Source organism: Vulpes vulpes, chromosome 12, assembly GCF_048418805.1.
Source record: "Vulpes vulpes isolate BD-2025 chromosome 12, VulVul3, whole genome shotgun sequence".
Classification (NCBI taxonomy): domain Eukaryota; kingdom Metazoa; phylum Chordata; class Mammalia; order Carnivora; family Canidae; genus Vulpes; species Vulpes vulpes.
This window is the reverse complement of record NC_132791.1, coordinates 116,092,951-116,120,735: the sequence shown is the minus strand read 5'-3', so window position 1 is coordinate 116,120,735 and position 27,785 is coordinate 116,092,951. Positions and strand designations below refer to the sequence as shown.

The 27,785-nt window shown below is 60.7% G+C and overlaps 1 protein-coding gene across 4 annotated transcripts; it reads right to left on the bottom strand.

Moving 5' to 3' along the window:
• Positions 1 to 199: 199 nt before the first annotated feature.
• BCL9L (BCL9 like) lies at positions 200 to 26,827 on the bottom strand. 4 transcript variants are annotated; one of them, XM_072729573.1, is made up of 10 exons: positions 26,506 to 26,803; positions 20,096 to 20,153; positions 10,886 to 10,987; positions 9,230 to 9,615; positions 8,425 to 8,544; positions 5,719 to 5,929; positions 5,462 to 5,546; positions 3,070 to 5,359; positions 2,326 to 2,607; positions 200 to 1,904 (listed from the first exon to the last, which is right to left on the bottom strand). In XM_072729573.1, the coding sequence occupies exons 3-10, from the start codon at positions 10,909 to 10,911 to the stop codon at positions 811 to 813; spliced, it is 4,494 nt and encodes a 1,497-aa protein (XP_072585674.1). In that variant the 5' UTR covers positions 10,912 to 10,987; positions 20,096 to 20,153; positions 26,506 to 26,803; the 3' UTR covers positions 200 to 810. The 4 variants fall into 4 exon arrangements, with proteins under 4 accessions (XP_072585674.1, XP_072585676.1, XP_072585675.1 ...); XM_072729575.1 differs by lacking the exon at positions 10,886 to 10,987 and having other exon boundaries at positions 26,506 to 26,756; XM_072729574.1 differs by lacking the exon at positions 20,096 to 20,153 and having other exon boundaries at positions 26,506 to 26,633.
• Between the last annotated feature and the right edge of the window lie 958 nt (positions 26,828 to 27,785).

The window sequence follows — 27,785 nt, the reverse complement described above, 5'->3', positions numbered from 1 at the left end:
ATCAGGGAAGGGACCGGAATGGTATCCTTACGGACCCAGAAACATGGCAAACCAGGACATGTGTCAGACTGCCGTGGTCCTGAGTCCAGGGAAATGGAAAGGGGCAATAATTTGAAGAAGGGGGGGGGGGATTCTTTTAACCTTTTTTTCTTTTTTGTGACTTCTATCAAAACACAGAAATACAGCACACACACAAACCGGCACAAAAGCGCAGCGCTCTATTTACAGCTGCGGCTGGCACCTGCCCACCTGGCCAGCCGCCCGCAGGGAGGGGTGGGAGAGGGGGTCAGCCACATCAGCAGGGAGAGGAAATGAGGCAGGAAAAGACAGAAGGAGAAACTGGGCGGGAGCAGAGAAACCAAGAGGAGAGTGAAGCTCGGGGGAGATGGGCCGCAGGAAGGGACGAGACAGTGGGGAGACCACCTCTCCTCCGGCTCTCCCCCCAGGATTCGATACAGGATACAGGACTCTGAAAGCACAGCTGAAGAGGGGCGGGAAGGTGCAGGGAAAGAGGGAAGAGAGAGGCTCCATAGGACGGAGGGAGGGGTAGGGGAGGGGCCGTCCTGGTGGCCAAAATGGAACCCCCATCCCAAACCCCCCACCCCACTCTGCCACTTCCCCCTAAGCTGCCAGCACATCTCAGTTTCCACAAATGCCACTCCCCACACAAGCCCCTCCCGCCCCCTCCACCCCACCCCTTGACCCAGGGCATCCCAACACTGGAGGGGAAGAAACTCTTTTAAGGTTATCATATTTGCAATATTGCCCCAGCTCCAGCCAACCCCCCCGCCCCCCCGCTCCAGGGGACTGCTAGAAGGGCAGGTTGGCCATGCTGCCCGGCGCCGGGAGGTAGCCCATCTGGCTGTCCAGAGACACGCTGCGCTGCCGCAGCGGGTGGGACACCATGAGGTTCTGCTGGGGCGGGGGGCCCATGAGGGAGCCCTGTGGGGAGAGCATGTGGGGGGGCTGGCTGTAGACCTCACCCCCCACACCCCGTTGCTTCATCAACATGAAATTCTGCTGGGTCATGAGACCTTGTGGAGGGGACATGACCCCCTGGTGCAGGCCGTGGGGCACCATGCCCTGCTGTGGGGGCACACCTGTCCTGCCCAGCAAGGACATCTGTCCGGGGTGGCACATGGACATGTTGAGACCCCGCTGGACGCCCTGCTGGCCCGGGAGGTTGGGGGGCCGTGAGGGGGTCTGCTCCGCCATCATGTTCTGCAGGTTCATGAGATGCAGATTGGGGGGTTGGGCCTTGGGGGGCTGGTTCTCGCTCTTGGGGAAGTATTGGAGGGTGCTGCTTGGCTTCTCAGAGGGGATGATCCTCGATAAGTCGAACTCAGGGATCCCCGTCGGGGTGGGCCGGATCACCTCGCTCAGCTCGGGGTCGTTCAGCACAGATGCCACCCCAGGGAGCACGCCCGGTGGGTAGGCGTCACCCATGCGCCCAGCCATGCCTTTGCCCATCAGGTGCTGCTGAGGGGGCATGGGACCCGGCGGCTGGCTGGGCAGGTCCTCTGGGGGCAGGGGCATGCCCGAAGGGTAGTGCTGCTGCAGGCCGGGTCCCCCGCCCCCACTCCCACTGGGGGCCATGGCACCATGGGGCTGTTGCAGCCGAGGGGGGAAGGGCATCATCTGTGAGGAGCTGGGCACAGGGCCACAGGGGGCATTCAGGGAGTCTGGGCCCCCTGGAGGCAGCATCATCGAGTTTTGAGGGGGCCCTCCTGTCCCCTGTGCATTGGGGTGCAGTGGAATGTTGGACCCCAGAGGGGTAGGGGAGGGCAACATAGTAGGCGGGGGTTCATGGGACAGGGGCTGCTGGCCTGGCAGGTTCATGCCCATGGGGCTCTGGGCAGCAGCTGAATTCAGGTGCATCTGGTTGGGCTGGTTATTGCTGATCCCTGTGGGGAGAGAGAAGGGGGGGGGGGTCAGGAGCTGGGAGAGGATGCAGAACTCAGATCTTCCCCACGCCCCAGACAGGCTCATGCCAGGAGGGACAAGGGCCACTGTCATGGGTCCGTGCTGGCTGCAAGGGCAAGGACTTGAGGCATTTAGGTTAGAAGCCAAGAGACCTGAGTTCTGGCCCAGTTTGCCAGAGGCGCATCAGTGGATGTCAGAAAAGCCACTCGGGTGCTCTGGGCTTGGTTTCCCTAAATGACAAGTGGCAACCTGACCCAGGACATCACACCCCCCACTCCCGGGGCCCGCTGGAAGCACGTGAGAGCCAACATAACCACGGGGGCGAGTGCTGGCCCGGCATCTCTTCCCATGCCCGGTGCCCACACCAGCTCCTCTCCCTGCAGCCCCCTTCCTGCCTCGCACCTGGCCCAGAGCCCTGCGGCGGTGGTGGAGGGGGGAGCAGGGGCCGGTCGGGCAGCAGCTCGTCGTCGGAGGTGGCGATGGTCTTGATGGCATTGTGGTAGAGCGGGGTGGAGCTGGGCATGGCGTACTTGGACATCTGGGACATCATCAATGACAGGGGGTTCTGGGAAGGCGTGGGGTCTGGGGAGGAAGTGAATGGCAGGCTGGGGTTCATGAGGCCGCTGGGAGGGTTGGCGGGAGGCGCTGAGGAGCTGCTCCGGGGGCCGCTAGGCGGGAGAGCACCTACAGAAGTGGGGAGACAGAAAGAGTGGGGGTGACTGGGGAGGGGGAAGACGAATTTGGCTGCTCACATCGTGGGCTAGGAAGAGGCCAGCTCCCAAATCTCCTGATTCCTCCAGGCACATCTCTGCAATGCTCTGCTCAACCCATTATCACTATAGCCCACCCAGCTTCGAGCAGTTTCTGCAGCCTCGGGGAGGGGGGAGTGCCCAGGTAGTGGAGAAAGCCCAAGTGTGAAGCCCTCCAAAAGCCTGGGAGAGCCACGTGGCACTCCCCATGGAAGCTCTCACTCGGTTGCTGACATGTGCCCCTCAAGCAGAGCCAACAACTGCTGTGCCCAGGTGCAGATGCCTCCATGGGCTCGCCTGCCCCAGCAAGAGCACCCCAACCTCTCCCCACTGCACCCTGGGGAGGTTCCCCATGTCAGAGCCCAGCTCCCCCACTGGCCCGGTCCAGATGACTTACCCTGTTCCATGTTGCCCAGGGTGGTGGAAGAGTTCATGTTGAGAGGCGGCTGCTTGTTCTGGGGGACCCCGGGGCTGGGCATGGCTGTCTTGGGCGAGGCGACCCAGCCAGGAGAAGGCACCGCCATGGAGGGGGACTTGAGCCTGCTGGGAGAGCCAGTGGGCGAACGGACGCTAAGGGAGGAGCTGAGGACCTGTGGCGACTTGAGAGGTCCCGGCGGGTTGGCCGAAGGCAAGGGCACCATCTGTGAGGGAGTCTGGGGTGACTTGAGGTTGGCGGAGGGCGAGGTGACCAGGGGCGAATGCACCTGGCTAAGGGTGGGCGACTTCAGGTGCCCCATGCCCGGTGAGCCCATCTGATTAATACTGATGGTGAGGTCTGAAGGCCGTCTTCCCAGCCCCCGCGTGGGAGCTGAATGCACAGACCCAGGAGGATTGGACGCGGGGGGCAGGGGCATGTGGCTGAGCCGGGTGGTGCCCACACTGCCCATGGGCATTGAGCTCTGGTCGGGACTGAACATGTCTTGAGTATTGCCCATGTCCTGGGGCATGGCTTGGTAGGGCCCCTGGCCCCCAGAGAATCCCTGCTGGCCCTGGTTGGGAAACTGCGAGGGCATAAGCATCTTCTGTGGGCCGCCCATCATGCTGCTGCTGTTCTGGGCCCGCACCCGGGCCATCTCCTCGGGACTGAGGCCCTGTGGCCCCATCATGTCCCCCGGGCCCCGCATCTTCTGTGACATCAGCATCTGCTGCTGTGGGGTCATCTGGACGTTCAAGTTCATGTTCATGTTCATGTTCACATTCATGTTCATGTTGAGGTTGCCAGGCCCCATGGGCGGGTCCACCTCTCTCAGCCCCGACTGCCCCATGGGAGGACTCAGGAGGCCCCGACCTCCACCAAACTCCATGCCCATGGGAGTGCCCGCCAGGCCCTCGCTGCCAGCCATCTGCCCAGGGAATATGGCTGGGTCCATCTGCCGGTGTGCCTGCATCATTCGCTCCATCTCCATGCCCTGCCCCATGGCACTGCCCGCCATGCTCAGGGGACGCTGCATGCCCATCGACCGCTTCTCCAGCAGCTGGTGACGCAGCAGCTCCTCCCGGACCCGGGGGGTCATGAATCGCTCTGCTTCACCCTGCCCGCCTGGGTAGGGCACGGCATTCTGGGCAAAATTGCCAGGTCCCCCCATGGGGGGCAGGTCTTCGGTCCAGCCCATACCTGGCCTCACAGGCCTCTGCATGGCGTTCATGGGCACCTCCATGGGCATACCCTGCATGCCTCCAAATCCAGGTACCCGCTGCATCTGGTTGCCTGGGAAACGGGGGCCAGGAAAAGGAGGCCCGCCCCGGAGCTGCATGGGATCCTGAACATCCATGGGTCCCCGCAGCTGTGCACCCATCCCAGGTGGCCACTGGTCCCCAGGCTTGCTGTGGTAGGGAGGCGGCGGTCCCCTCACCATCATGCCCCCCATGCCCATCATGTCCTGCAGAGGGCGGCCCCCATGCAGCCCTATCTGCTCCTCCTTCCGCCGCTTCTCCTCATAGTATTCTTCCTGCAGCTTGCGCCAGGCCACCTGCTCCGGCGTCAGGCTGTCCTGGCCCAGCCTCTGCATCATCATGTTCATCTGCTGCCCCATGTCCCCACCTGGGGGGTGCCCAGGCACTTCGTGCTCCAGCGGGGGGCCCCCTAGGCTCTGTGTCTGTGAAATCATAGACTGCAAGGGCTCCTCGTACTTCTTCAGCCCACTGGGAGGGGCCGTGGGGGGCTGCTGGGGGGCCGGAGGGGCTTGTGCTGGTGGTCCCCCCTCACCGGCTCCTCCTGGGGGTCCCTTGAGGAAGGGTTCGGTCTCCCCACTGCGGAGCAATAGCCGCTCAATGTCTCGAAGCGTCTGGAGGGAACGCTCCCGATGCTCCAGCTGCTCCTTGGACAGGCCTTCAGAGCCCACCAGGCTCCGCTGCCCATTTCCCGTGGGGGTGGCCTCCCCCAGCAAGGCAGGGCCGGGGGCACCGCTGGGGTCTCCTCCGGGAGGCAGCGGGTTGTTGGCGGTGGCAGCTGTAGGGGTGTTAGGATGGGTACCCCCAGTGCCGCCACCCGTACTGGCAGCTCCCACCGAGTTGGGCGTCAGGTCCTGATTGGCATCCTCTGGAGGACCCTCAGAAGGCAGAGCAGGTGGCGCGCTGCCAGGGGCTGGGGGCGGCGGCGGCGGCAGTGGAGGCGGCTGGGACTGTGGGGTGCCTGCTGATGGCGCGCTTAAGGGTAACGGTTCTGGGGTAGGTGGCACTTTTGGGGCCTGTGGAAGGACAGAGGCAGAGCATGAGACAGGTGAGGGGAGGCACCAACCAATCCTACTGTTAGAGGCACTGTGGCTGGTCCAGGTGCCACACACACTCACCTGGTCCAGCTTGGCCCGGGGCACATTCTGCTGGTGGTAGGCAAGGATGGAGTCAGCCCGGCCCTGCAGCACTGCCTCGGCAGCCCTGCACAGAAGGGTCAGGCACACACAGCTCAGAGGGAGGAGGGCAGGAGGGAACCCTTGCCCTTACCCGGCCCAACCTAACCCTGGCTCCCTGCAGGCCTACTACACTCAGGCCCCCGGGGCTGAGGGGTGCGGGTAAACGGAGCAGGCTCGGCCCACCCTGAGGCACTTACGTGTTGGCCAGGTGGGTGGTGAAGACATACACGTACTGTGAGGGAGGCTTTCCGGGGACACCCCCGCCCCCACCCCCAGGGGCGTCAGGCCGAAGGCCCGGCGGCGGCCCATGTGGGGGTCCTGGTGCGCTGCTCTCGCTGAGGGGCAGCTGGGCGGCTTGGCCAGGACCCAGCTGCGGGGCCGCCATGGCGGGGTCTGCTACATTACAGTCTGCACGAGAGAGGAGAGAAACAGGGTAAGTGGCCCAGACTGAGAAAGGAGAGCCAGCTGGCTCCCCCACCACCCCATCCCTGAGATGCCCGGGGACAGACAGCCTCACTGCTTGACAGCTCATGCCCGCGGGGTCATCGGTTGTCACACTGGTGGCATGTGTCTGGTTTCCACACTTACTTGCCCTTACAAACAGGCTCCCGTGTGCCTGGCATCCCGAAGGACACTTACAGATGTGATTCCATCTAACCACAACATTCCTGGGAGGAAGGTGTCCTATACTCTACAGAAGAGGAAACAACTTCTCAGGGATGACAATATTCATCCAAGGTGACATAACCCATCAGTGCAGAGCTGGGGTTTGAACCCAGGCAGGGACTACATAGTCCTGTTCTGATCCCACGGTGAGCATGTTTGTGTGTGTGTGTGTGTGTGTGTGTGTGTGTGTACCCACAAACGCTCTGACAAGGCCAGGGGAGGCCAAGAAGCTGCAGAGATTGATGAGTCAAACGATGAATGGTTTTGCATTCTAGCTCACCACTAACGGACTTTGTGACCATATGAACAAGACAGCTCATCCCTTTAAGCCTCCATTGCTTCATCTATAAAATGGAAACACTAACTCCTGCTCTGCACAGTGGGGCAGGTCAAAGAAATCTATTTTTGCAGCAACTTCAGAACTGTGTCCCCAGGTGAAAAAATCACTTAGAGAACAGAGTTAGAAAGGGCTGGCATAGTGGGTGCCCCCACCCAGGGCAGATAGACGACCCTGACCACAGAATGAAGTTTGTTACATTGTCACAAAGTGGATTCTAAGTCCTAGCCTGAGAAAGATCTACATGCGGTCATTAATGGGACTACGTGAGTCGATGGACCCATTCCCATGCCAAGATAAACAGAGCTTACACAGAATAGAATAACAGCCAAAAGCCTGGGGGCTGAGGGGGCCTGAGAGCTCACCTCCATGTGTGATGACTGCCCTGGGGAAGAGGAAGGTGCGTACTCCATCCACAGAGCTAGGACTCCCAAGTACAAATTAGGGGAGGGAGGCAGGCTTTATTCCAAGAGAGAACTTTCTAGTACAACAACAACAATACTAAAGGCTAACAGTGTTCTCAGTGTTATGTGTATCCATTTGCTTACTCTTCACACCAATCCTGTGAGGTATATGTTTCTATAAATGAGGAAACTGGGACCCTTTTCCAAATTCACACAAATAATAAATGGGAGATCTAGGATATAAACCAAAGTGGTCTGACTACAGAGACTGTGCTGTGAAACGCTGTCAGACTTCCCCCAAAGAATTCCTCCAGAATCTAATGGCAGTAAATTGAAATAGTAGCAACGGTTGTCTTAGTGCTAGGGATGGTGTTAGCAATTTCTCCTTTGTATTTCTCTGTTTCTTCCAACATTTCTACATCCTGGCAGTCTAATGCTATAAAAGTAACTGGGAGGGAGTGGGGAGCTGTGGGTCCCAGGAGGCAGTGATCACCCCCATCTACCACTGACCAGTTCAGCGGAGGGCTCATGGATAGCCAGACCCCTGGGGGGCACTTGGGACCAGATGACCTTTAAAGTCCCAGCCCCTGGTCTGCTCATTCCACAAACATCTGCTCAGTCTGTTTCCTCCTCTGCAATAGGCATCATAATAACATCTATTTCCTAGGGCTGTTGTAAGGATTAAATAAAACAAAGTAGCAAAGGAGCCAGCACAGTTTTTTCTTTCTTCTTTCTAGGGTCCCAGCCAGCAAGCGGTTCACAATTTGACATTCTCTGGCTAGTTTCATCCACATTAAGTTGTTTCTCCCCTCAAATAGATGGAAGCTTTGAGGAAAATCACCAAATAAATGTGTATGGGCTTCCCAAGGGCAGGGGAGAGTGTCAGATTCTCGCCACTGGGTGAGCAAGGCCCAGATACACACCGATCCATAAAAGAGTGAGAGGAGTGGGCCATCCACCCACACCCACTTCTCGTCCTGGTGACATACTCTAGGCACTTGCCAGGAGTCAATTAGAGGTTGGGGAAGGGCGCCAGAGACACAGCCACTGTCAGCTCACACCCAGGCTAAGCCAGACTTTGCGAGGCAGAGCCAACAGTCTGGCTCCCAGAGATGCAGGACCCTCGCCACCCTCCCTCCACTGACCAGTAGGTGGCAGCAGAGGCCAAGAATTCATGGGAGGAGGTGTAGGTGGTGTGGCCAGGAGGGGCCACCCCACCCTACCTCTGTCCCTGGAAGAGGGGGCCACTGAGCACCTGGAAGGCATGTATGCAGGGTAAGGCTAAGCTGTCACAGAGCAGGGAGGAACAGAGTGACAGGTGAGACAGGTACAAAGGAGCCTGGGCTCCTGACCCCGAACCCTCGCTCAGATTCAGCCCTCTAAAGCCCTAAGTGAGGAGAGAGAGGCTCCCTCAGGGCTGCCATCCCCCCCATCCCACCCCACCCCCTGGCCAGGGCACAATGGGCCACAAAATCATGGCATCAATGGGCACTCACTGTGGGTGGCCCCAATGGGCTTGTCGTCTTCCTCGCTGTCAGGTCCTGAGCACCATTCGTCCCCACTGTATGGCTGCTTCCGCTCCAGCACACAACGCCGCTTACTCCGGGGTGCCACCTCTGCCCAGGCAGGACAGAGCAGGCAGGGGTCAGGGTGAGTGCCCAGAGGCCCTGTCCTCCCACACCCAGAGTCTCCACGGGCCCATTCTCCCAGATGCCCCACTCCTCAGAGGGCACTGCCCAGGCCATGGTGGGCACCTTGCCAGCCCTTGGCCCCCACCACACCATTTGTTTCTGATTTTTCTCTCCAGCCCCACTGCCTGTCTCCCTTCCCCCAACCAGCACCAAGCACAGCATAATCCCCAACCACAACTGGTTCTAATTAGGGCTGGGGTGAGTGAGGGAGGGGGAAGCCTCTGCTACCCTTCCAGGCCCCAGAGCCTACTCAAAGGCTCCCACCAGCTGGGATACCAGGAGGTTCCTAGGAGGTGTGTGGGTCTGCTCCTCACCCCAGAGCACCTCCCTCTCCCCTCTGGAGAGGAAGGAGGCTGACCGGAAGCCCCATCACGCTGTGTGGCCCCTCCATGGGTGGCACCTACGGATGAGAAGTCCCTGCCCCAGCCAACCCCACTCCCATGAGAATGACCCAGTCGGTGTGTAGGATGGGGATAAGAGAAAGGTGACCGCCCCCCCCCCCAATAAATGCTGCAGAAAATCAAGGGACGTGGCTTAGGCACAGGGGATGACAAGCTTGGGCCTTGGTCTGGAACATGCTGGGGATCTTGGGGATCAAGAAGTAGGGTACCTTTGGCCTCTGAATCCAGGGATGGGGTCCCAGCCTCTCGCTGCTCTCCAGAGTCCACAGACACGCTCCGCTCCCTCTTCACTTTGCCCTTGAGCGAGCTGAAAGGGGGCACCCCTCCCTGGGGGTTCTTCAGACTTGAGTTGCTGGGTGAGATCTGGTTGGCCTTGGCCCCATGGCTCCCCGCCCCCACGCCCTTGGGGCCCAGATTGCAGGTGGGTCCTTGGTTCACATTCTGGTGCTGGGACTGGGCCCCGCCATTCCCTGTCTTGCCATGATTGGTCAACTTATTTTCTGGGTGCATTGGCTTGGCTGGGGCTGGGGGGCAGTGGCCGCGCGGGGACAGCGGCGGGCTCCCTGGAGCTTCTCTCCTCCTGGGGTGGGGTAACCTGGGACAAGGTGGGAGAGACACGAAAGGTTAATCTTGTGAGGGCCCTAGCATGCCTTCATTCTAACTGCCCCACCCCACCTCACCTAATAGTAGGGGAGGTGGGGGCTGAGCAGCATCTTAAGACCACCAGCTATTCCCTGTCTCCCTCCATGGCTCCTCAGACAAGGACTGACGCCTTGCTCCACTTTGGGGAGTGAAGAGAGAGGGCAATCCTCTCCACCTCTCAGACCCCACAATTCAAGTGGAAACCAGGGCCTCCGGTAGCAGAAGCCACCCCCACCCCGGACATCCATCAGACTGCCAGCCTCCATGGCAACTCCCCTCCACTAGCACCTGACGGACACTCGAACAACCTCTCTTTAAGGGTTTGCTGTCTTCAGACTCCTTCCAAAGTCCTCACCCTCAACTTTCACACGCCCCAACACCAGCAGGTAAGGGGCACAGGACCAGAGGGTCACTGCTCATGCCCCAGCCCCATTCCCCTGGGGACACGGGGGGCAGGGAAAGCACACTGGAGAGGGGTACCCACTGGTCCAGACAGCTCCCCAGAGCAGGAGGGGGAAGCCTAAAGGGGGTCCACCGGCAGGCCTGGCAGCCAGGCAGGCAGGAGCAGGAGGAAAGGGGGAGGGGAGTGGTGTGCCGAGCAGACTGGAGTGAAGCTGGAAGCCAAGGATTCCTGCAGCCTAGGCTGCGGGCCCTTTAAGCTCCAGCCCGCTCCCCCCACCGCCTCCCCCTCCCCGGAGACCTATTAATAGCCGCTGGAAAGATCACATCACGGGAGAGGATATTTATCCCCCCTCATTCCACACCAGCTCAGATTTATTTCAGCTCTGCTGTCCTGCTGCTGCCGCCTGGCCCTGTCTGCCGGCTTCTCCTGGGGAAGGGGAGGGAGGCAGGCACCGCCCCTCCCTCCAGCTCCCACCCGCAGCTAGACTGAGGCCAGAGGGCGCCATTGGACCCGACAGTGGGGTGGGCGGGGGGCTGCTCAAACCGTTTTTAGGAGGCCAGGGCTGGAAGGGACTAGAGAGGCAGGCGTAGCTGATTGCCATTGCCCTCTGTCCCCTGGGCCCAGGCTGTAAGGCTGTGGGCTCCTGCCTCGGGGCAGGCCTTCCCTTTCTGACCCCCCCTTGAGCCCACGGTGGCCCTGGGGGCCAAGTGCCCAAAGGGCGCACTCTCCAAGCCAGCACAGCCCGGCCCCACGATCACTGGGCCCTTCCCTTCCCCGCACTCCACACACACACTTCCCGCCCTCCACGACACCCACACACCTTGTCTTGTTAGCCAGGATCCTCATGGCTCCCACACACAGTGGGGCTACGGCCCCTGTGCGTGCCCAGGGCCCAGCCAGGTACTCGGTACTGGAGCACGGACTGCAGCAACAAGCCCCAAAGAGAAAACTTGTGACTTGGGGAGGGGGTGTAAGAAGGGGAGGGGAGGAGGGAGGACCCAACAGCCCTGGGACTAGGGAACTAGACAGGGTCAGGTGGGAACGGAAAGGGAGGACTACTGGGTGGGATCTCTATCCTAGAGGCCGACTGTATCCCCATCCCTCCCGCACCTTACCCTCAGGGGGCTTGCAGTCTCTAGCAAGCCCCTCCCCCCGCACCGGGCCGCAGAGGCAGAAATCACTAAGAGGATAGGTTGCAAAGGTGCCCGCGTGGGGCGGCCGTGAGGTCTGCTCTGGCCCCCTGGGGGACTCCCGCGCCCAGGCACGCCCCTCACCCCGGGGGGGGAACTCCTCACGCCCCGCCCCCAGGGCGCCCCCCGGCGGAGGAGGGGGCCGGGGTAGGGGCCAGGCCCCGCCCCGCCCCCAGCTCGAGGCCTAGCCCGTGCCCATTCCAGCAGGCCCGGGCGGGCAGCGAGAGGCCTGGCGGGGCCCCGGGGCTGCAGCTGGGCTCTTCTGGAGACCAGTAACGCTGGCTCAGATTCCTCCCCGACCGCAAGAATGCAGGAGCCTCCCCTCCCCCCGCCCTTGCACCCCACCCCGCCCCCTTCGGCAGAGCCCGAGCGGAGAGGCAGAGCGAGCGAGGGAGCCAGCGAGCGAGCGAGGGAGCGGGAGGCGGACAGGGCTGCAGCGCGCCTCGCCGGCCCCGCACGCGCCGCACGGACAGACACCGGCCAAGTGCGGCGAAGGGCGGGGCGCGGGCGGCGGCGGCGGCGGCGGGCTGGGGCTCGGCCTGGCGCTGGGCGCCGCCTGCCAGGGGCTCCGAGACCCACAAGCACCCGAACTCTGACTCACACACACTCACAGCTCACACGTGGACGGGGAGACAAAGACACGCACGGAGCCCAGGAAACTAGAGGCGCGCCCACGCCGACCCGCGGAGGGGTGCTGGGGGGCGCGGGCCCCAGGAGGAGCACCCGACCAGCCCGGGGCACCCGCACACGCCCTGGCTGCCGGCCGGCGCAGAGGGAGCGCGCCGGCTCATTGAACGGATGAGAAGACTGAGGCCCGGCCCCAAGGGGGCCGCAGAAAGTTGAGCCTGGTAGTGACAAGAGAAACACACACGCGCACACACACGCGGGGCCGTAGATGCACCAACAAACAGACTCGCACAAACACACAAGCCTCACCCCACCGCCCCCTGCCCTGCCCTCCCCCGCCCAACCGATCCGGGTGGGGGAGGGGAGGAATCTTGGGCCCCGCTTGGCCCTCGTGATCGGTCGGGCCAGACACCGGTGCGCACTCTGCCTGCAGGGCTGCTGGAAGCTGGGCTGGACCTGGAAGCGGCCCCCCCCACCCGTGACCCTGTGGGAGCCTAACTCTAAATTAACCCCAGGGATACTGGCATTGCCTGCCCCAGCTCTGCCTCTGGGAAGAGAGGCTCCTCAGGGGAAGGTTCCAAAGTCCAGGGCCCGGCTGGGAAGCCTCCCTCCGCCGGCCCCCACCTCCTGCAACAGGTTAGAGCAGAAGCAGTTAAGCGCGGGTCTGGAGAGGGACCTGGGCTTAGGGACAGGCCTGCGGCTGACGTGTCTCCAGCTCTCACCTTCACCGCCGCGCGCATCCACGAAATCACCTACCACCTAAAGGGACAGTATTATGATCCCCATTTCTCCATGAAGAAACTGAGGCGTGGGAAAAGGAAGGGGCATGCGCCTGGGTCATCACGTGACCAGTACGCGGCAGCGCCCGGACCCCATTCCTAGGATGTCCGCCCCCCCCCCCCCCCCGCCCGCCCGCCCAGCAGTGTCCCGTCCCCCCACCCCGTGGAGTCAGGACTCCTCCTCTGAGCCTGCAGATAGGTGGGCTTCCAGCCACTGGGCCCGCCCCCTGTGGGGCAGACGGGCAGGGCAAGGGCCACCCACCACCTCCTGTGTTTACAGCTTCAAATGTTGGGACCTGTAATAATTGGGGAAGGGGCTGTTAGAAAATTAGTCCTCTCCGGTGTCCTCAGTCTGACCAAGGCTCCTCCCCAGAACAATCTTGGAGTGGCTCTCCCCTCTCGGACTCCACCCCCTCGCTCCCACCAGGCCACAGGGCGAGCTGAGTCAAGCACAGATGAGTCAGGACTTTCCCATCTCACACCTCCCCCTACCCCTCAGGAGTCTGCCCCAGCTCCCAAAGACCCCTCCTCCTCAGCACCCTCAGGGCCCAAAGAGACCTGGAGGACCTGGGGATTGAGGGTGGGGGGGTGCTAATTCCTGGTGGGTGCAGTTTTTCACCAGTGAGTGAAGAGGGCTTCCCCCAGGACGGCAGCAGGAGTCCCTGGGATGAGTGAAAGGAAAGGCATGGGATTCTGGGAACAGTGCTGTGGCTCTCTCTTAGAGACTAAGGTGGGAAGTGGTGACATGTGCTCACAAACAGGCCAGAGAGTCACCTGAGCAAATGGCCAGGAGCACACCCTGAGAACAGAGCCCAGGAGGCTGTTGTGACAAAGAGCCTGAGATCAGCTGCTTCCCCGGGGGGTTGGGGGGAGCCCATGAACCTGACCTGGGCTGGGGGAGGGAGATCAGGAAGGCTCCCATGGAAGCCTTCAACGGATGCTAAACACAGAACTGCCACAGGTGTAACGGGTATTCACACACCAGCCGCCCCCACCCTGGGAGCCCCTGCTTGGTTCGCCAGCCAGCCCACCAGTCTCATTGCCCAGCTCAAAACCACCCAAGAGAGGCAGTGAGAAAACGGTTTGGAGGTTCCATGCTCCCCCATAGAGTGGGCAGACACCTCTGGAGAGGAAATGGGTTACTCGGGCCCTCTTGGAGCCATGGGGCTTGGATTATGGTCCCTTGGCTCAGGGACATGCAGCTCCTAAGACAAGGCCCAGGTCCCTTTTCTCCTGGGTGTCAGGACTGCTTGGTCCCTAGAAGCTCCCCTCTACCACCCGGGTCACTTCCTCTTCCTGAGGTGGTGACTCAGCCCAGAGGGGAGGTCAAGGATTCATAGCACAGCAGGAAATTTGCTCAAGGACCAAGGTATTGCTCTGAGACCCTTTATGTTGGGACTTAAGGGCTCAGAGGCCTCCCCCTCCCCCTGGTTCCTAGCAGCTCTCCCCACCCCCACCCCCCCACCTCTTGCCAAAGGAGACCACGCAAATCAACAACTTTTGTCTGGTTGACAAACCACCTCACCCCACCTGCAGCCCCAGGGTAGCCAGGCAACCCAGTCCTATAGGGATGTGGGAACTCCTAATCCCAGACTACTCTAGTCTGAGGTCTCTGAACAGAGTGCTCAGGGGGAGGGGCATTCTGCCCATTATGGTGCCCACTGTCCCTCCTGGAGGCTGCAGGACAAGTGCCATTGCCTAGACAAGCTTGAAGTCACCTCACTTGGCTCCTTCAGCCAGTGCCAATGTGGCCAGGCCTTGGGACGCAGTCATGCCTTGGCAGTGGGGTGCCCCCAAATGCTGCTGCCCAATCCCTGGCTGCTCCCTCCCTCAGGGGGGAGGGGGGAAGAGAGGGTGGGGGGCACAAGGAAACAAGACAGGGCAGGAAGCCCAGGCAGGCGGCGGGCACTCTGGGCCAGGCACAAACAGCCAACACAGGAAACCACAGCCCACCCCCGCCCACCCCACCCGCCCAAAGCTCTGGGAGAGAGGAGCTGCCAAGAGCCTGGTACCCCCAACTGGGGCAAGGGCCCAGGGTTAGCCCAGGGCAAGGCAAGAGCCAGGAGTTCTTCAGTCCTCTCTCTGCCCCGACCCTACCTGGGGAGGGGGAGAGGAAGCCAGGCTGGCAGGGATGGTGCTGCCTCTTTAAATCCACCGAAATCCTGAGCTAGGCCCAACCCAGCTCTGGTTTCACAGGAAGGAAAGGAGCTCAGGAGCCAGTAGGGCAGGCGGTGGTGGCTGGAATTAGCCCCACCGGCCCAAATATATCTGGTCTCCGCCTGCCACCCCACTGGCACTTCCTGCCCCCTGGCACCTGCACCCCGGTGGGGGTGGGAGAGGGTCTAGGTGCTACACCCTACCCAGTGGGAGACCCCAACTTCTGGAGTTGCCTTGTCCCTGAGTTCACGTGGGTGGAAGGTGACTTCCCAAAGCCTGGGCTTCCCAAAGAGAGGAATGGACAGGGTAGCTCCCCATGGGCCCTCACCTGGCCTGTCCTCCAAGGGGTTAATCTGGCCCCTGTTTGGGGGGGTGGGTAGGGGTGGCCTAGGAACCTCCTCCAAACTGCCTGGCGGCTGGGAACAATGGGGCCATTGTGGGAGGACTGGAGTGCGGGCAGACCGCTGGCACAGCCAGCCAGCGCACCACCGCGGGGCGGGACCTCACCCAACGCCTGCCGCTCTGCTCTCTCCCCCAGGTACTGCCAGCGGCAGAGACATCGCCCCCGGCCCCCTCCTCTCGCCTGCCCAGCCCAACCCTGGCACCAGAGGCACCTGGAGGGCCCTCAAGCTCTGCCCACGTCGACATCCAGACTGCCATGACCCTACAGGAAGCAGGAGCATGTGGGCCAGGACGGGGTGGGGGTGGGGGTGGGGACTGCCGAGACAGGATGTATGCCTGTGATCCTCCTGCAGGGAAGACAGGAAGGCCAAACGGGGTTTCTGGTGTCAGTCCTGGCACCCTCCAGCAAGAAGGGCTTAGGGGATTGTGAGACCAGTGACATGCAGGGTCCCCTGCCCCCAGGCCTCCTTTCCCACGCTCATTCCATAAACCTGCTCCCTGAGGAGCTCCTGCCCCAGCAGCCTCGCCTTCTGGGGGTGGGACACCAGGGCGGGCGGTGTGAGTGATGCAGTGCAGGAGGGCTGGGTTTGCAGTCAGGCAGACAAGGTGCCAATCACATCCCTCCCTGTCTGAGCTATGGGACTTGTTCCTCTGAGCCTGTCTCCTCATCTTCAAAGTGAGGATAAACGTACAGGGTACAGGGCGAGATACTACTAGTGAAACTATCTAAAACAGAATGCCTATGACATAATCAGCCCTCAAGAAACTGCTTCTGGGGACGCCTGGGTGGCTCAGTCGGTGAAGTGGCCGACTCTTGATTTCAACTTAGGTCATGATCTCAGGGTCCTGGCATTGAGCCCTACCCCCCTGGGGCTCTGCACTCAGCGGGGAGTCTGCTTGAGGATTCTCTCTCTCTCTCCCTCTGCCCCTCCCTGCTGCTCACATTCTGTCTCTCTGTCACATAAATAAATCTTTTAAAAATTTATTTAAAAAAAAAGAAAAAAAGAGGGCAGCCCTGGTGGCGCAGCGGTTTGGCGCCGCCTGCAGCCTGGGGTGTGATCCTGGAGGCCTGGGATCAATTCCCACATCGGGTTCCCTGCATGGAGCCTACTTTTCCCTCTGCCTGTGTCTCTGCCTCTCTCTCTCTCTCTCTCTCTCTCTCTCTCTCTCTCTCTGTCTATGAATAAATAAATAAAATCTTTAAAAAAAATAAAAATAAAAATAGAATGAAACCATCTCTGGCCATGATGTCCCCTTCTTCACCCCCTGCAAGGCACACAGATATGTGGGCATTTGCCCTTGGAATATCCAAGGGAGGGATCCCTGGGTGGCGCAGCGGTTTGGCGCCTGCCTTTGGCCCAGGGCGCAATCCTGGAGACCCGGGATCGAATCCCACATCGGGCTCCCGGTGCATGGAGCCTGCTTCTCCCTCTGCCTGTGTCTCTGCCTCTCTCTCTCTCTCTCTGTGACTATCATAAATAAATAAAGATTTTTAAAAAAAATGTTTAAAAAAGGAATATCCAAGGGAATGGGGCCCACAGATGTCATGTAAGTGGTACCAAGTACAAAGGCTTGGCTCTTCCTCTGCGCTCCTGGAAGAGGTCAGCTCCCTCAGCTAGCACTCCCCTGGGCATCACTAGGTTTACTGACATACACTGGAACCCAGAGTGTGAACCCAGAAAGTGGTTATCCCCTCTCTTAGCCTCAGGTGTGTGTCTCAGAACCTCAGGAGGCAAGGAAAAGCAGGTTCCCCCCAGCCAGGCCGCCCTCTCCCTGTCTGACCCCTGGGCTAGAAGAAGCTGGAGTCTACTTTCTTGCCATGCACGTCCTTCCAGAGTGAAGGGTCTGAGAGGTCAAGAGGAGCAACTGGCACAGGAAGTTCTAGAAAGCAGGGGTCCGGGGAGAAGACCTGTCCTCTTCTCGACTGCAGAGGGCTATCCCTCTCGGGGTGGCTCTGCAAGCCCCAAAAGGGTTAACAAGGCCCTAAAAATAACCTGCTCCCAGCAGGACCCTCCAGCCATCTGTTCCCATTTTCTCCTGTTCACATTGGAACATCTGAAACCAGCCCCAGAGCCCCAGCCCGATCCCAAAAATAGCCCCAGCCTGCCCAAGGAACAGGCCCCAGGGGCCGGGCATAGGCAGCATGGCCAGCCCAGCAGTGAGGCATGGCCCAGGCCAACTCCGAGCCCTCACTTTCAGGCCCATGGAAGGGGAGTGTCTTCTCTGTTCCAGAAGGAGGGGATAGAGCCAGGGGCTCTAGCCCACCCCTCTGGGTAGCAGACCAGAGAAAGTACCTGCTGGCCAAGCCCAGGTCTCAGACCCAGGAGCCCTGAGATCCCAGGCACCTCTGCCGTATTGTATAATCCACTTTCTCCTGAGATTTTGATACTCACTCCCCAGAAGATCCAAACCACCTGTCTGTAGAGCTCCCCCAGTTGTGGGCACCCTACCCCTGCTGTCCACTCCTGGGTGCCTCATTCAAAAGTTCCCAACCATCAGCCCATCCACTATCCCCTACCCCCACCCCTAGGGCCTTCAGGAGCCCTGCTCACCGGGTGTCACTCTGCATTCACTCTACCCCAGGGCACACAGGGCACGCAGATGCTGCCCCAGGGCACACAGGGCACGCAGAACTCTCCCTAGCGCTGCCCACACTTACCATGCAGCCCACAAAAAGAGTCTTCTGGCCACTGTGGATGCTGATCTGACCCCACCCCTCCTCTGGGCCTCAGGATGCCTCCTCCCTGCCCGTTTGTGTGCGGCAGGTGCCAGGCATGCCCATCTGGGCTTCTATACATATCACAGGCCTGCCTGGGCCCTGCTCTGCCACACTCAGGAAAAATGTCCAGGCAGGGCATACAGGGAATCCAGGGGACCCTGAACCCTGGGGCAGGCCTAACAGCTGCCATCCATGTCACAGCTCCATACTGCCACTGTTCTCCCCAAGGAAGGTCCCTGACCCCTGAGGCCAGGAAGGAGAGGAGGCAGCCAGTTAAGCCATTTAAGGACAGAATGTTGCGTTCAGCCTGGTGAAAGAACAGAGCAGCAGGGATGGAATGGTGGGAGGGGTGCTAAAGTTGATCTGAGCCAGCAGCCTGGGGGAGGGAGAGCTGAGCCTGAGAAGTGCTAGCAAACTGGGAGGGACATGTCCTAAGGCCCCCAGGCCCCTCTGTGGGCCTGTGGTTATTTGGTGACCTTGCAACTGTGAGGTCGGCCAGCTCCAACAGTGGGGAGACTGAGGCAGTAAGAAAGAGAGTCTGGAAGGGTCTTAGAATCTAGTTTAGAGGACTGGGAAGGTTATCCCCCCACCATATAGTCCTCCCCCCACCATCAGTTCTTCCCTGCCAAAGCGGTGGGGGTGGGGGGGAAGCAGGGGAGAGTGGAGGGGTGGTCAGGAGTTCCTGCAGAAAGCGATGACCAGGAACAAGAGGAGGATCTCTAACGCGTACTGAGCATTTACTCCAGAACCCCAGGCTGTCCTGAATGCTACACACGCACGATCTAATTTAATCCTCAAATGGCTCTACCCAGAAGTACTTTTATGATCCCCACTTTAAGGCACAGGGAGTTAAGGAACTTGCCTAAGGTACACAGTCCAGAATTAGAAGAATTGGGATTTGAACCCAGACATGCCAGCAATCGGGTTCTTAACCATTTTTGCAAGACCAGTTCACCCTGTATCAGCCCTCTGTGCTCTGACGAGAGGATGGGCGCCCCTCATTCATTCTACACACGCTCCCTCCAGGCCCCACATGCCCCAGGTCCTGGCCAGGCCGAGGCCTTAGTTCCTGCCCCGGGGAAGAGATTAAAGAGAGGGCACCATTCCCCACGCCTTCAGCACAGGTGCCCAGAGAGCAAAGTTCTCCAGGGCCCCCAGTCCTACCCACCCCTAATCCACTACGTCCTCACCCATCCTGGTCCCTAATAGTCAGAAGGGAGCCAAGCAAGTTACCATGACAACAACAGAGGGCCCCTGCTGAGAGAGGCCGGTAGGCTGGAGAGGAGTCGCCGCTTGCTCTCCAGGTGGGGGTCAAAGGTCAAGTGGGACTCAATCACCAAGGGTGGAGTCCAAGCCTTGTCCCCACACCTGTGTGGCCACACCTGTCACTGCTCCCCACTTTTTTCATTGCCTGTGCTGGAAGCAGGACCACTTCCTCCCAGTCCCGGAGGGGTGGTGGCCTCCAGCCAGGGAAGGAGTTGGTGGGGAGGGGATTAGAAACCCCTCCCTCCTGAGGACCCTGTAAGAGACGTGCCTCCTCCCTGTCCCCAGCCTTCTGCAGCCTTTCTAGTCAGCCCAGGAGCCTACAGGCGTGTTTGTTGTGAATTCAGGGAGTTGTTGCTAAGTAAGGAAGGAGGGGAGGGAGGGAAAGAGGGGGGTGGCAGGAGGGAGAGAGCCTCCGTGTGTGTGTGTGTGTGTGTGTGTGTGTGTGTGTGTGTGTGTCTAGAGGCCAGGGCCGAAACCACATCACCGTGGCTGGTAGCCACCCTGGCTTTGACTCAGCCAGGCTGAGGCCGAAGCCAGGACAGAGCAGGGCAAGTACTTGGGATGACCAGGAAACCGTACCTTGCCCTCCAGGGGTGATTGGGCAGGAACTCCCCACCTCCCCACCAGGAAAGGATCCAGCTAAGAGAAGGCCTGGGGCTTTCACTGGGGTGGCACTTTAACCCTTCTTGCCCACCCCCACCTCCCAGGCCTCAGGTTGTGAGGCTGTGTTTGGTCCTCTGGGGCTGGGGGGAGGCAGGAGGATGAAAGGAGAAGTGGGGGCACAAAGCCAGGAGGAGGGCGCCCCGGACAAAAAGCCAAGCAGGACACTGGCAGACAAGAAAGCAGCAAGGAGGCTGTGGGGGGCACACACAAGCACACGGAGCTCTCACCTCAGGAGGAACGTGTGCCGGGCTCAGGCTCAAGGGTGTGGTCTGGGAAGGGGGCTCCCTGTGGAGAGAGGGTCACAGCTGGAAGCCCCAAGCCAGCAATCTAGGCCCCTGCTCCTCCCAGAACCCCAGCCCCTCCCCCAACATGTATACCACATACACGTGTACACACACACACACACACACACACACACACACACACAGCCTGCAGCTCCAGGAAGTCTCTGAGCTACTCGGACACCACCGCCCCCCACCACCACCACCACCACTCCAGGACTTCTGTGGATTGGCTGGGAGCCAGGCCTGACCCAGCTGCTGCACCACACAGCTCCCCCTCCCTCTCCTGGAAGCAGGAAAGGAGAAGGCACTGGAAGATGCCTTTGAGAGAGGCGGGGCCGATGACTCCCATGACCTGGCCTGAGGTCCTGGGGGAAGGGTTGGATGGGGAGACCTGAGGACCCTGGTTTTCAGGGCCAGCCAACCCCAGGGTTATCCTACGTCAGGGAAAAGAATGGTGCCTGTGTGGTCCCTTTGGCTACACCCCTTGTCCCCTGAAGACACAAGGTCCCCACCAGCCTGGTTGGGAGGGCCAGGGGCAAGAGAGTCTGGCTAAGCAGTTCAGTAGGAGGGGGGCTGGGTGAAGCTCCCACAAGCAGGCGGGAGGGAGTCTGGTGGCTGGGCTCAGTTTGTACTGGGGGTCAAAGGGGAGTTCTTTTCCGAAGAATTCTGGGAGAGACGCCAACTAGAGCAAGCTGCTAACCACCCCTCCCTCTCTCTCTCACTGCACTGGGGGCAGGGGGGGCTGTCCCTGCCAACCAGACTTAACCCTGTCCAGCCTGTGTTGCTCCCTGGCCCAGGATGGGGGGGGGGGAGTTGGGTAGGAGACCTCCAGCTGGGCTTAACTTCCAGTTCAAGGGGGCAAGTACAGGGCGTCTGCCAGAATGAAGCTGGTCCCCAGAGCCCCCTCTGGTAGCGCCCTGCCCTACCACCACCTAGGTGACTTCTGGGCTCATCTCCTGAAGGTGTCTGCAGTGACGTGTGTGTGCCTGTCTCAGAGACAGAGATTGAGAAACAAACTGAAAATTCCTTGCCAAAGCCCTCCCCTTGCTGGGTCACTGAGCACTGTACCAACCTGTGCCTCTACCCCTCCCCTCCTCCCACTGTGTCCTGGGACCAGAGGCTATGACTGGGGGTGGGGGGAAGGGACAGCTTATCCTCTGCCTACCTCCTGCTGCTGTCTGCATAGGCCCCCAACTCCTACAAACAGCCCCTGCTCTGGCCCTCTTCCTCCTCACTGATCTGACATAAGGGCTTCTAGAGGAAAGCATTCAACTATAGCCTGAGATCCTAGGATGGGAAACTGAGTCATAGTGAGATTATCAGGGGTTCCAGTGCCAGAGTCCCGTGCTAATGTTAACTCTATCACCACCCTTACTCTGACAAAAAAAAAAAAAAGCCCCCACCCTTGACATTGTCCCCCACTGTAGAACACTAACTGCAGAGTGAAATTAAACATGAAGGACTTCCCAGGATCCAGGCTACAACAGCAGCTGGCCCCACCCCAAATGCCCATATTTCTGGGGTAGGACATCACCCCCTTAGGATACTGGCCCCCTCTGTCTTCTGTGAAGGTTGGAAATGAATGTTTTGCCTTCTTTCGCTGTCTGCCCCCAGCTAGAGAAGTCAACTTTCCTGAATCTTCAATTAGCCACCAAGCTCCCTGGTCTGATGTGGCTAGCTGTTCCTCATCCCCAGTGAGGCAAGTCACTGGGGGAAGGGTGAACTCCCTCTCCTAGCCCTTTCCCTTAGGGCACTAGGCCTCCCAGTGGTTGGCCACCACAGTATCAGGAGGTCAAGAAGAGGGTATTAGGACCCCTCAAAGGTGCTGGGTGTCCATGAGGGGCAGAGGAAGAGAGCCCAGCCCCAGGGACAGTTTATCCCAAAGTCTTTCCACTCCACTGCTTTCTCTCCAAGGACCATGGAACTGCCAGAAGCCTTGGCCCCACTCCAGGAAACCTCCCTATCAAGGGACAGAGGATTCCATGTCCCAGGTTGCTGTGGGGAGACCTGTGACTACACACCCCAGACATGTTCAAGGGGAGGAAGAGAGAAGTAGGAACAGAAGTAGAGCGCACACATGTACACATACACATACACACACACACGCACACACCCACATAAACTCATCCAAGAGACACGACCCTAGGCATACACACTCCTCAGAGACACTCCTGGGCCGTGCACCTGAGACACAGACACGATTCCTAAAGATACACATCCAAGATATCTATCTCCCCCAAATAACCCCAAACTCCCTGAAAATGGTTCAAGACACATAGAGGCTGTCATAGTCCTAGAGAAGGAAGAGAGCTCAAGATCCACAAAGACATCGGCCAGTCACACAGAACTGCTGACAGACAGATCCACCCACACTGGGATAAGCACACACACTGGCTCGCGCGCGCCCGCGCTTGCACGCACACACGCGCGCGCACACACACAGACACACATATACACAGAGTAGTATGCACGTGGCTAAGCGCTAGCACTCAAACTCACACACGGACCCTGGCAAGGCACAGCGTGAGGTCAGATTAGAGGACTAAGTTCTGGGCTGGTGGGGAGGAGGGGAGGCTGAGTGGGGTGGAGAAGAACTCAGGGATTTCAAAACAATCTTGGTTTCGAAATGCTGGAAATGCTGGATTCAGGGCCATTCCCAGTTGAGGCTGGGGGTGGAGAGGAAGGGGGAGGGGAAGACGGGCCAGCAGCCCTTTGGAGGAGGAGTTGGCCAGTGGGAATCCCAGCCCCCCAGAGAGGGGAGCCTAGAAGGGACACCAAGGTTAGGAGGGGGCAGGTAGTCTGGGGCCAAGTGGGAAGGGCCCCGGGTGGAAAGGAGGCAAAGAAGGAGAAGACTCGGCTTTGGCCACAGACTTCTGAAAAAATGACAAGGGAGGGGAGGCCGCCCTTCCCCGCAGGAGTGAGAGGAAGAAGGAAGCAGCCTGCGCCCGCTTCCCCCATTAGTGGGCGGTGGTCAACACCTTCTCTACAGAGCAGCACCCCGGCTAGCAGAGCCCCAGGGGCCCAGAGCTAAGAGACTAGGGTCTGCAGGGCTCAGAGATCCTCCATAGGACTCAAGACTGGCCAAACTCCGAGCAGGGTGGGAGACAGCACCCCGGGAACCAGGAGCTTCCCTCTTCTTCATGGGGAGGGGGGCCTTTGGGGAGACTGAGGCAGGGCAGCATACTCCAACACCCAGGAAGTCGCCCCCTCCCCCCCAGGGCTCCCAGGGCAGCAGAACAGCCTTACTGCCCCTCCCCCGACCTCCAGGGAAAGTCGGCGGTTCTCTCCCAGGGAGGGGAGGTCAGGCCAGGCTGGGGGTGGGGCTCTGGAGGCCAGGCCCTGGCACCCAGCAGAGGAAATTCCAGGCTGTAACTCCAGGCTGCCTTTAGGGCCGCCCATCTGAGCACCTCAGGAGCCCTAGTACGGGCCTCCTCACCATGCCCCTCAGCTCCTAGCCACTGGCTACCCAGCCCTCCAGCTGGCCCCAGCCCAGCTCTGGGAGTCAGGGGACAGGACCTGGGGAAACTTAGCACTTTCTGGATGAGCCTCTACCAGACCCATCCTGGCCCCTCGGCCACGGCCACAGGGAGCTGCCTTCTCCCAGATCCCCGGGGGCAGCCCCAACAGGGTGGCTATGGTGGGCAGCTGCCAGGGCTGGCAGGCAGGGGCACAGATGCCAAGCTCCAGCAGCCAGGCGCTCAACAGGTTGAGCCAGTCCCTGGAACAGCCGGCCCCACCCCAGGGAGAGCGGGCCTGGCAGAGGCTCCCTGCCCGCGGCACCCAGCCTGTACCCGCTTGGCTCCCACGGCTGCCCACTTTCCCACGGTGCCATCCCCCCCTGCCCCCTCCCCCCGGGTCAGCACCCGGGCAGTGCCCAGGGCTTCTGGCACAAGGAAGGGATGTCATTTCCCTATCACCCTTGGGTCCCCAGGCTCTTGGGGTGCCTCACTACCAGCAACCAAAGAACCCCAGGAAGAATAAATATGGCATCAGGACAATAACCCCAAAGTGCTCCCCATGTCCTTGCAGGCTTTTCCCCGTCCCGGGAAGACTGGACACTCAGACACCCTGGCTCCCCGCAGCTGCCCTGTCCCCTGGGACTGGGGCGGACGTTCAGCCTGTGGCGCCAGAGGCAGTGTGGGGGTGCCCCCAGCTCTGGTTCTTAGACTCCCCGGAGGAGGGGCTATAGAGCTGGGGGAGGGCTGGCTCCTTCCACTCTTGCCAGAGCTGCTGCTACCTGCAGCCCTGGCCCTTTCCTGCCACCTCACTCCCGGGCCACTCAGAGCTCCATCCCAGCTGCTCCCCCGCAGGCAGGCAGGCAGGCATCCCCCCTTTGCAGGCATCTCCTTTCATCTAAAGCAGGTGCCAGGCATTCCAGCCCTTGCTGAGTTGACACTGCCACCCACTAGGCCTCTGCCCAGAAGGCTACTGCCCTGCTTGTTCAAGGAAGTTGAGTCCCCAGCCCATGGCTCCTGTTTAACCCGGGTACCTAGAAGCTGGGGGCAGGAACTACCCAGACAGAGGCACGGGGTGCCCAGCACAGGTTCAATAAGCAAGTTCACGAGGCCCCTCATTACCACTGCTGTGCTAGTCCCAGATTTCTGTGGACCACCAATCCCTTCTCCAGGACTCTATAATCTCTTCCCGCCTTGACCCTCAACCCCGGTAATTAGAGACTCATTTTGAACCTCCACATGGACCTCCAGAACCCATCTCCAGCCACGGGGCCCCTGCTATCCCAAGCACAAGAGTTGCCCTGGATGGATGATTATAGGCATTCTACCCCTAACCAGCACCCTTTCAAACATTAAACCTCGCCCCCCCCACCCCTGATCCACCCCTAATCAGGAGCAACACAGGTAAGCAGAGAACCTCTAGAAGGAGGTGGCTAGAACCTGGCCTTCCATGCCTGGTTCTCCAAGGCCAAGGAGCCTGATCACCTAGGGGAAGCAGCACCTTCCCTCCCTACCAGGCTTTCCTTACCCCTCACCTTCCTGGCCCATTCTCACTGCTTCCTGAGTCCTGAGGCTTCTATCTGCAGGCGCCTCACAGGATGACACCAGAAAAACAGGGCCTGATCATGCTCTTCCCCTGGGGCCATGAAGTCGTGGCTCTGACCAGAGAGAGCAAGACCTTGCTGGGGAGCAGCAGAAAAGCCAGGCCCCCCAGAAGTGGCTGCTCTCTGGAGAGACTGAGGAGTGGAAGCCCAACCACCCTGGAGCCTGTACTCAGAGAGCTGCCTAGAGGCATCAGTAGGATTCCAGCAGACACAGTGTGAAGACAGCTTTCCTAGGTAAAACAGAAAACCAAGGCCAAAGATCAAGCTGGCCTCAAGCCCCTATCCCAAGGCTCAGCCACAAGCCCAGCTCACCTCTCTCAGAGCGACACTTGCCCTCCCTGCTGCAGAGCACGCACCCCCCCCACCCCAGACACAGACACACACCCCAAGCAGCAGACAGACTCAAGGAGGAGGGAGGAGGGGGGTGTCAGAAAAACCCGGAAGGAAGGAGGCTGGACAGACAGACAGAAGCAGATCCTGGCTTCACTGCTCCAGAGAGACACCCTCCAGACTCCCAGTCTGTGAGGGACACACTCCTTCTCCGCAACCCAGAGGGAGAAGGGGAGAGTAGACTTCAGTGTCTCCTGAAACCAAATTCCAGCAGCCCAGGGACAGGACATTCCCCAGGCAAGCAAGAAGCCTGAAGCCTCACTTCTCTTCCCCATATTCCTCCCCCAAGGGCTCCCCCAAACCGAGGCAGGGGGAGCCTCCCCTTAGCAGTGCAGGGACACCTTCAAGGAACTGTGTGACTGCCCCACCCCCCAGCCAAGCCCACACCACTGAGAATCCTTGGCCCGGGGAGACTCTTCCAGTCGCAGCCCCTGCTGCTCCCAGGCACTGCCTGGGGCCAGAGGGTAACCCCAGCAAGCCCCCCTCCTCATGCACCTCCTCCTGGAGGCTCCCAGTAGCCAGGGGAGGAGTGCCAGGGTGCTGAGACCCAAGGGGCTGGTGAGCCTGGGAGGGGGACTACATCTCCCAGAAGCCCCCAGGGCAAGGTTGCTGCTCCAGCTGGCCCAAGGCCGGCCTTGTTCTCTGCGCTAGGGTGGCAGGGTCCCCCGGCTGCCCCTAAGCCCTCCCCCCTGAGCCCTGGGGCTGCCAACCTGATCGCGGCCCCGAGAGCAGCCACCACTCACCCTGGGGGCGTCCCCCACCCCTCAAACAGCCTGGGGGCGCGTGCCAGGGGGCAACAGACAATTAGACTGGGTTCCCCCCTCCCCAGTTCCAACTGGATCTCCCTCCTCGCGCCGCTGCCTGCCTGGCATGACTTTCGCCCTCGCCCCAGCCCACCCCTCACCTCGCGCGGGTCGGGGGTCCTCACGCCAGGCCGGAGCTGGACGCCATGACCGGGTCAGGGTCGGTGACTGGATGGGGGTCCTCCGGCTTGCCAGTGGGGGTGCGGAGGGGGGCGGGCAGGCGGTGATCTTTTGATCCTGGACGCCTCGATCTCAACACCAGCCCGGCCCGGGAGAGGGTATCCGGGGGTCGCTGGGCGCCTGGGTTCCTGCCTCCCAACCGCCGAGCATGGTCGTGGGCGCCCGGCAGCGGCGGGAGAGCGTGCACGCCGCCCGGCCCGGGGCTCGGGGCTCGGGGCTGGGGGCTCGGGGCTGGGGGCTCGGCCCCGCACCTCACGGCTCCGGCTCCTGCTCCTCCTCCCTTCCTTCCTTCCTTCCTTCCTCGCTTCCTTCCTTCCTTCCTCCCTTCCTTCGCCTCCTCCTTTCACTTTCCCCGAGGCCCGCGGGGACGGCGGGCGCGGGGCGGGGAGGGGGCTGTCTGGGCGCTTATTGTTGGTCGGACGCCGAGGGTCCGGGTCGCAGCCCCCGGGCGGCGCGGCGCCGGGGGACCCAGGCGTGCGGGCGTCCGGCCGGCTGGCTCCGGGCGGCGGCGGTGGTGCAGCGGCCCCGGCTCCGGGGCATGTCCGGCCACTGGCTCTGCCGCGCGCCGCCGCCTCCCCGGGCTCCCCTGCGCTGCCGGAGCCTCGCTCGCCCCTCCACTCGGCTCCGCTCCCCAGCCTGAATAAGCATCGGGGCTCTCTGGCTGCCTCCTTCTGCCTTCATACCAGAGCCCGGAGAGGCCCCTGTCAAAATAAGAGCTCCCCCATCTCGCTCGCCTCCTCGCCCAACCCGGCTCCCCCAGCCTCCCAGTGGTCTGACTCGGTAAGGCGCCGGCCGGCTAGCGGGAGGCAGGTTGGCCCGCGGGCGGGGAGGGGGCTTCTGCCGCTCTCCTCCCCGCTCGGGAGGGCCGGGCGAGAGGCGCGCCGGCAGCATCCAGGCTACAGAGAGGTTTCTCAAACCACCCTCCGGTCTACACCGATTGGAAGGGGTGGGGGTAACCCAGACTCCCCTCCACCCCCAACACACACACACACACACACACACACACACACACACTACTGGGTCCCCTTTTCACTGTGCCCACCCACATTCATGATGCACTGAGCATCTCTTTATCCATCTCTCTTTCCTAGTGGACCAGGAGGCCCTTGAGGGCATACACTGAATTTTTTCACCTCAATCCTTAGCACAAACTGGATGCTAAGAAAATGTAGAAGTAAAACCTTTGTCTTCTCAAAAGAAC

Coding starts and splice junctions, on each gene's coding strand:
- BCL9L (XM_072729573.1), bottom strand. CDS start 10,911: ATGAGGATCCTGGCTAACAAGACAAG. Junction 9,616..10,885: donor ATCCTGGCTAACAAGACAAG/GTGTGTGGGTGT, acceptor ACCTTGTCCCAG/GTTACCCCACCCCAGGAGGA. Junction 5,930..8,424: donor GCCCATTGGGGCCACCCACA/GTGAGTGCCCAT, acceptor TCTCTCGTGCAG/ACTGTAATGTAGCAGACCCC.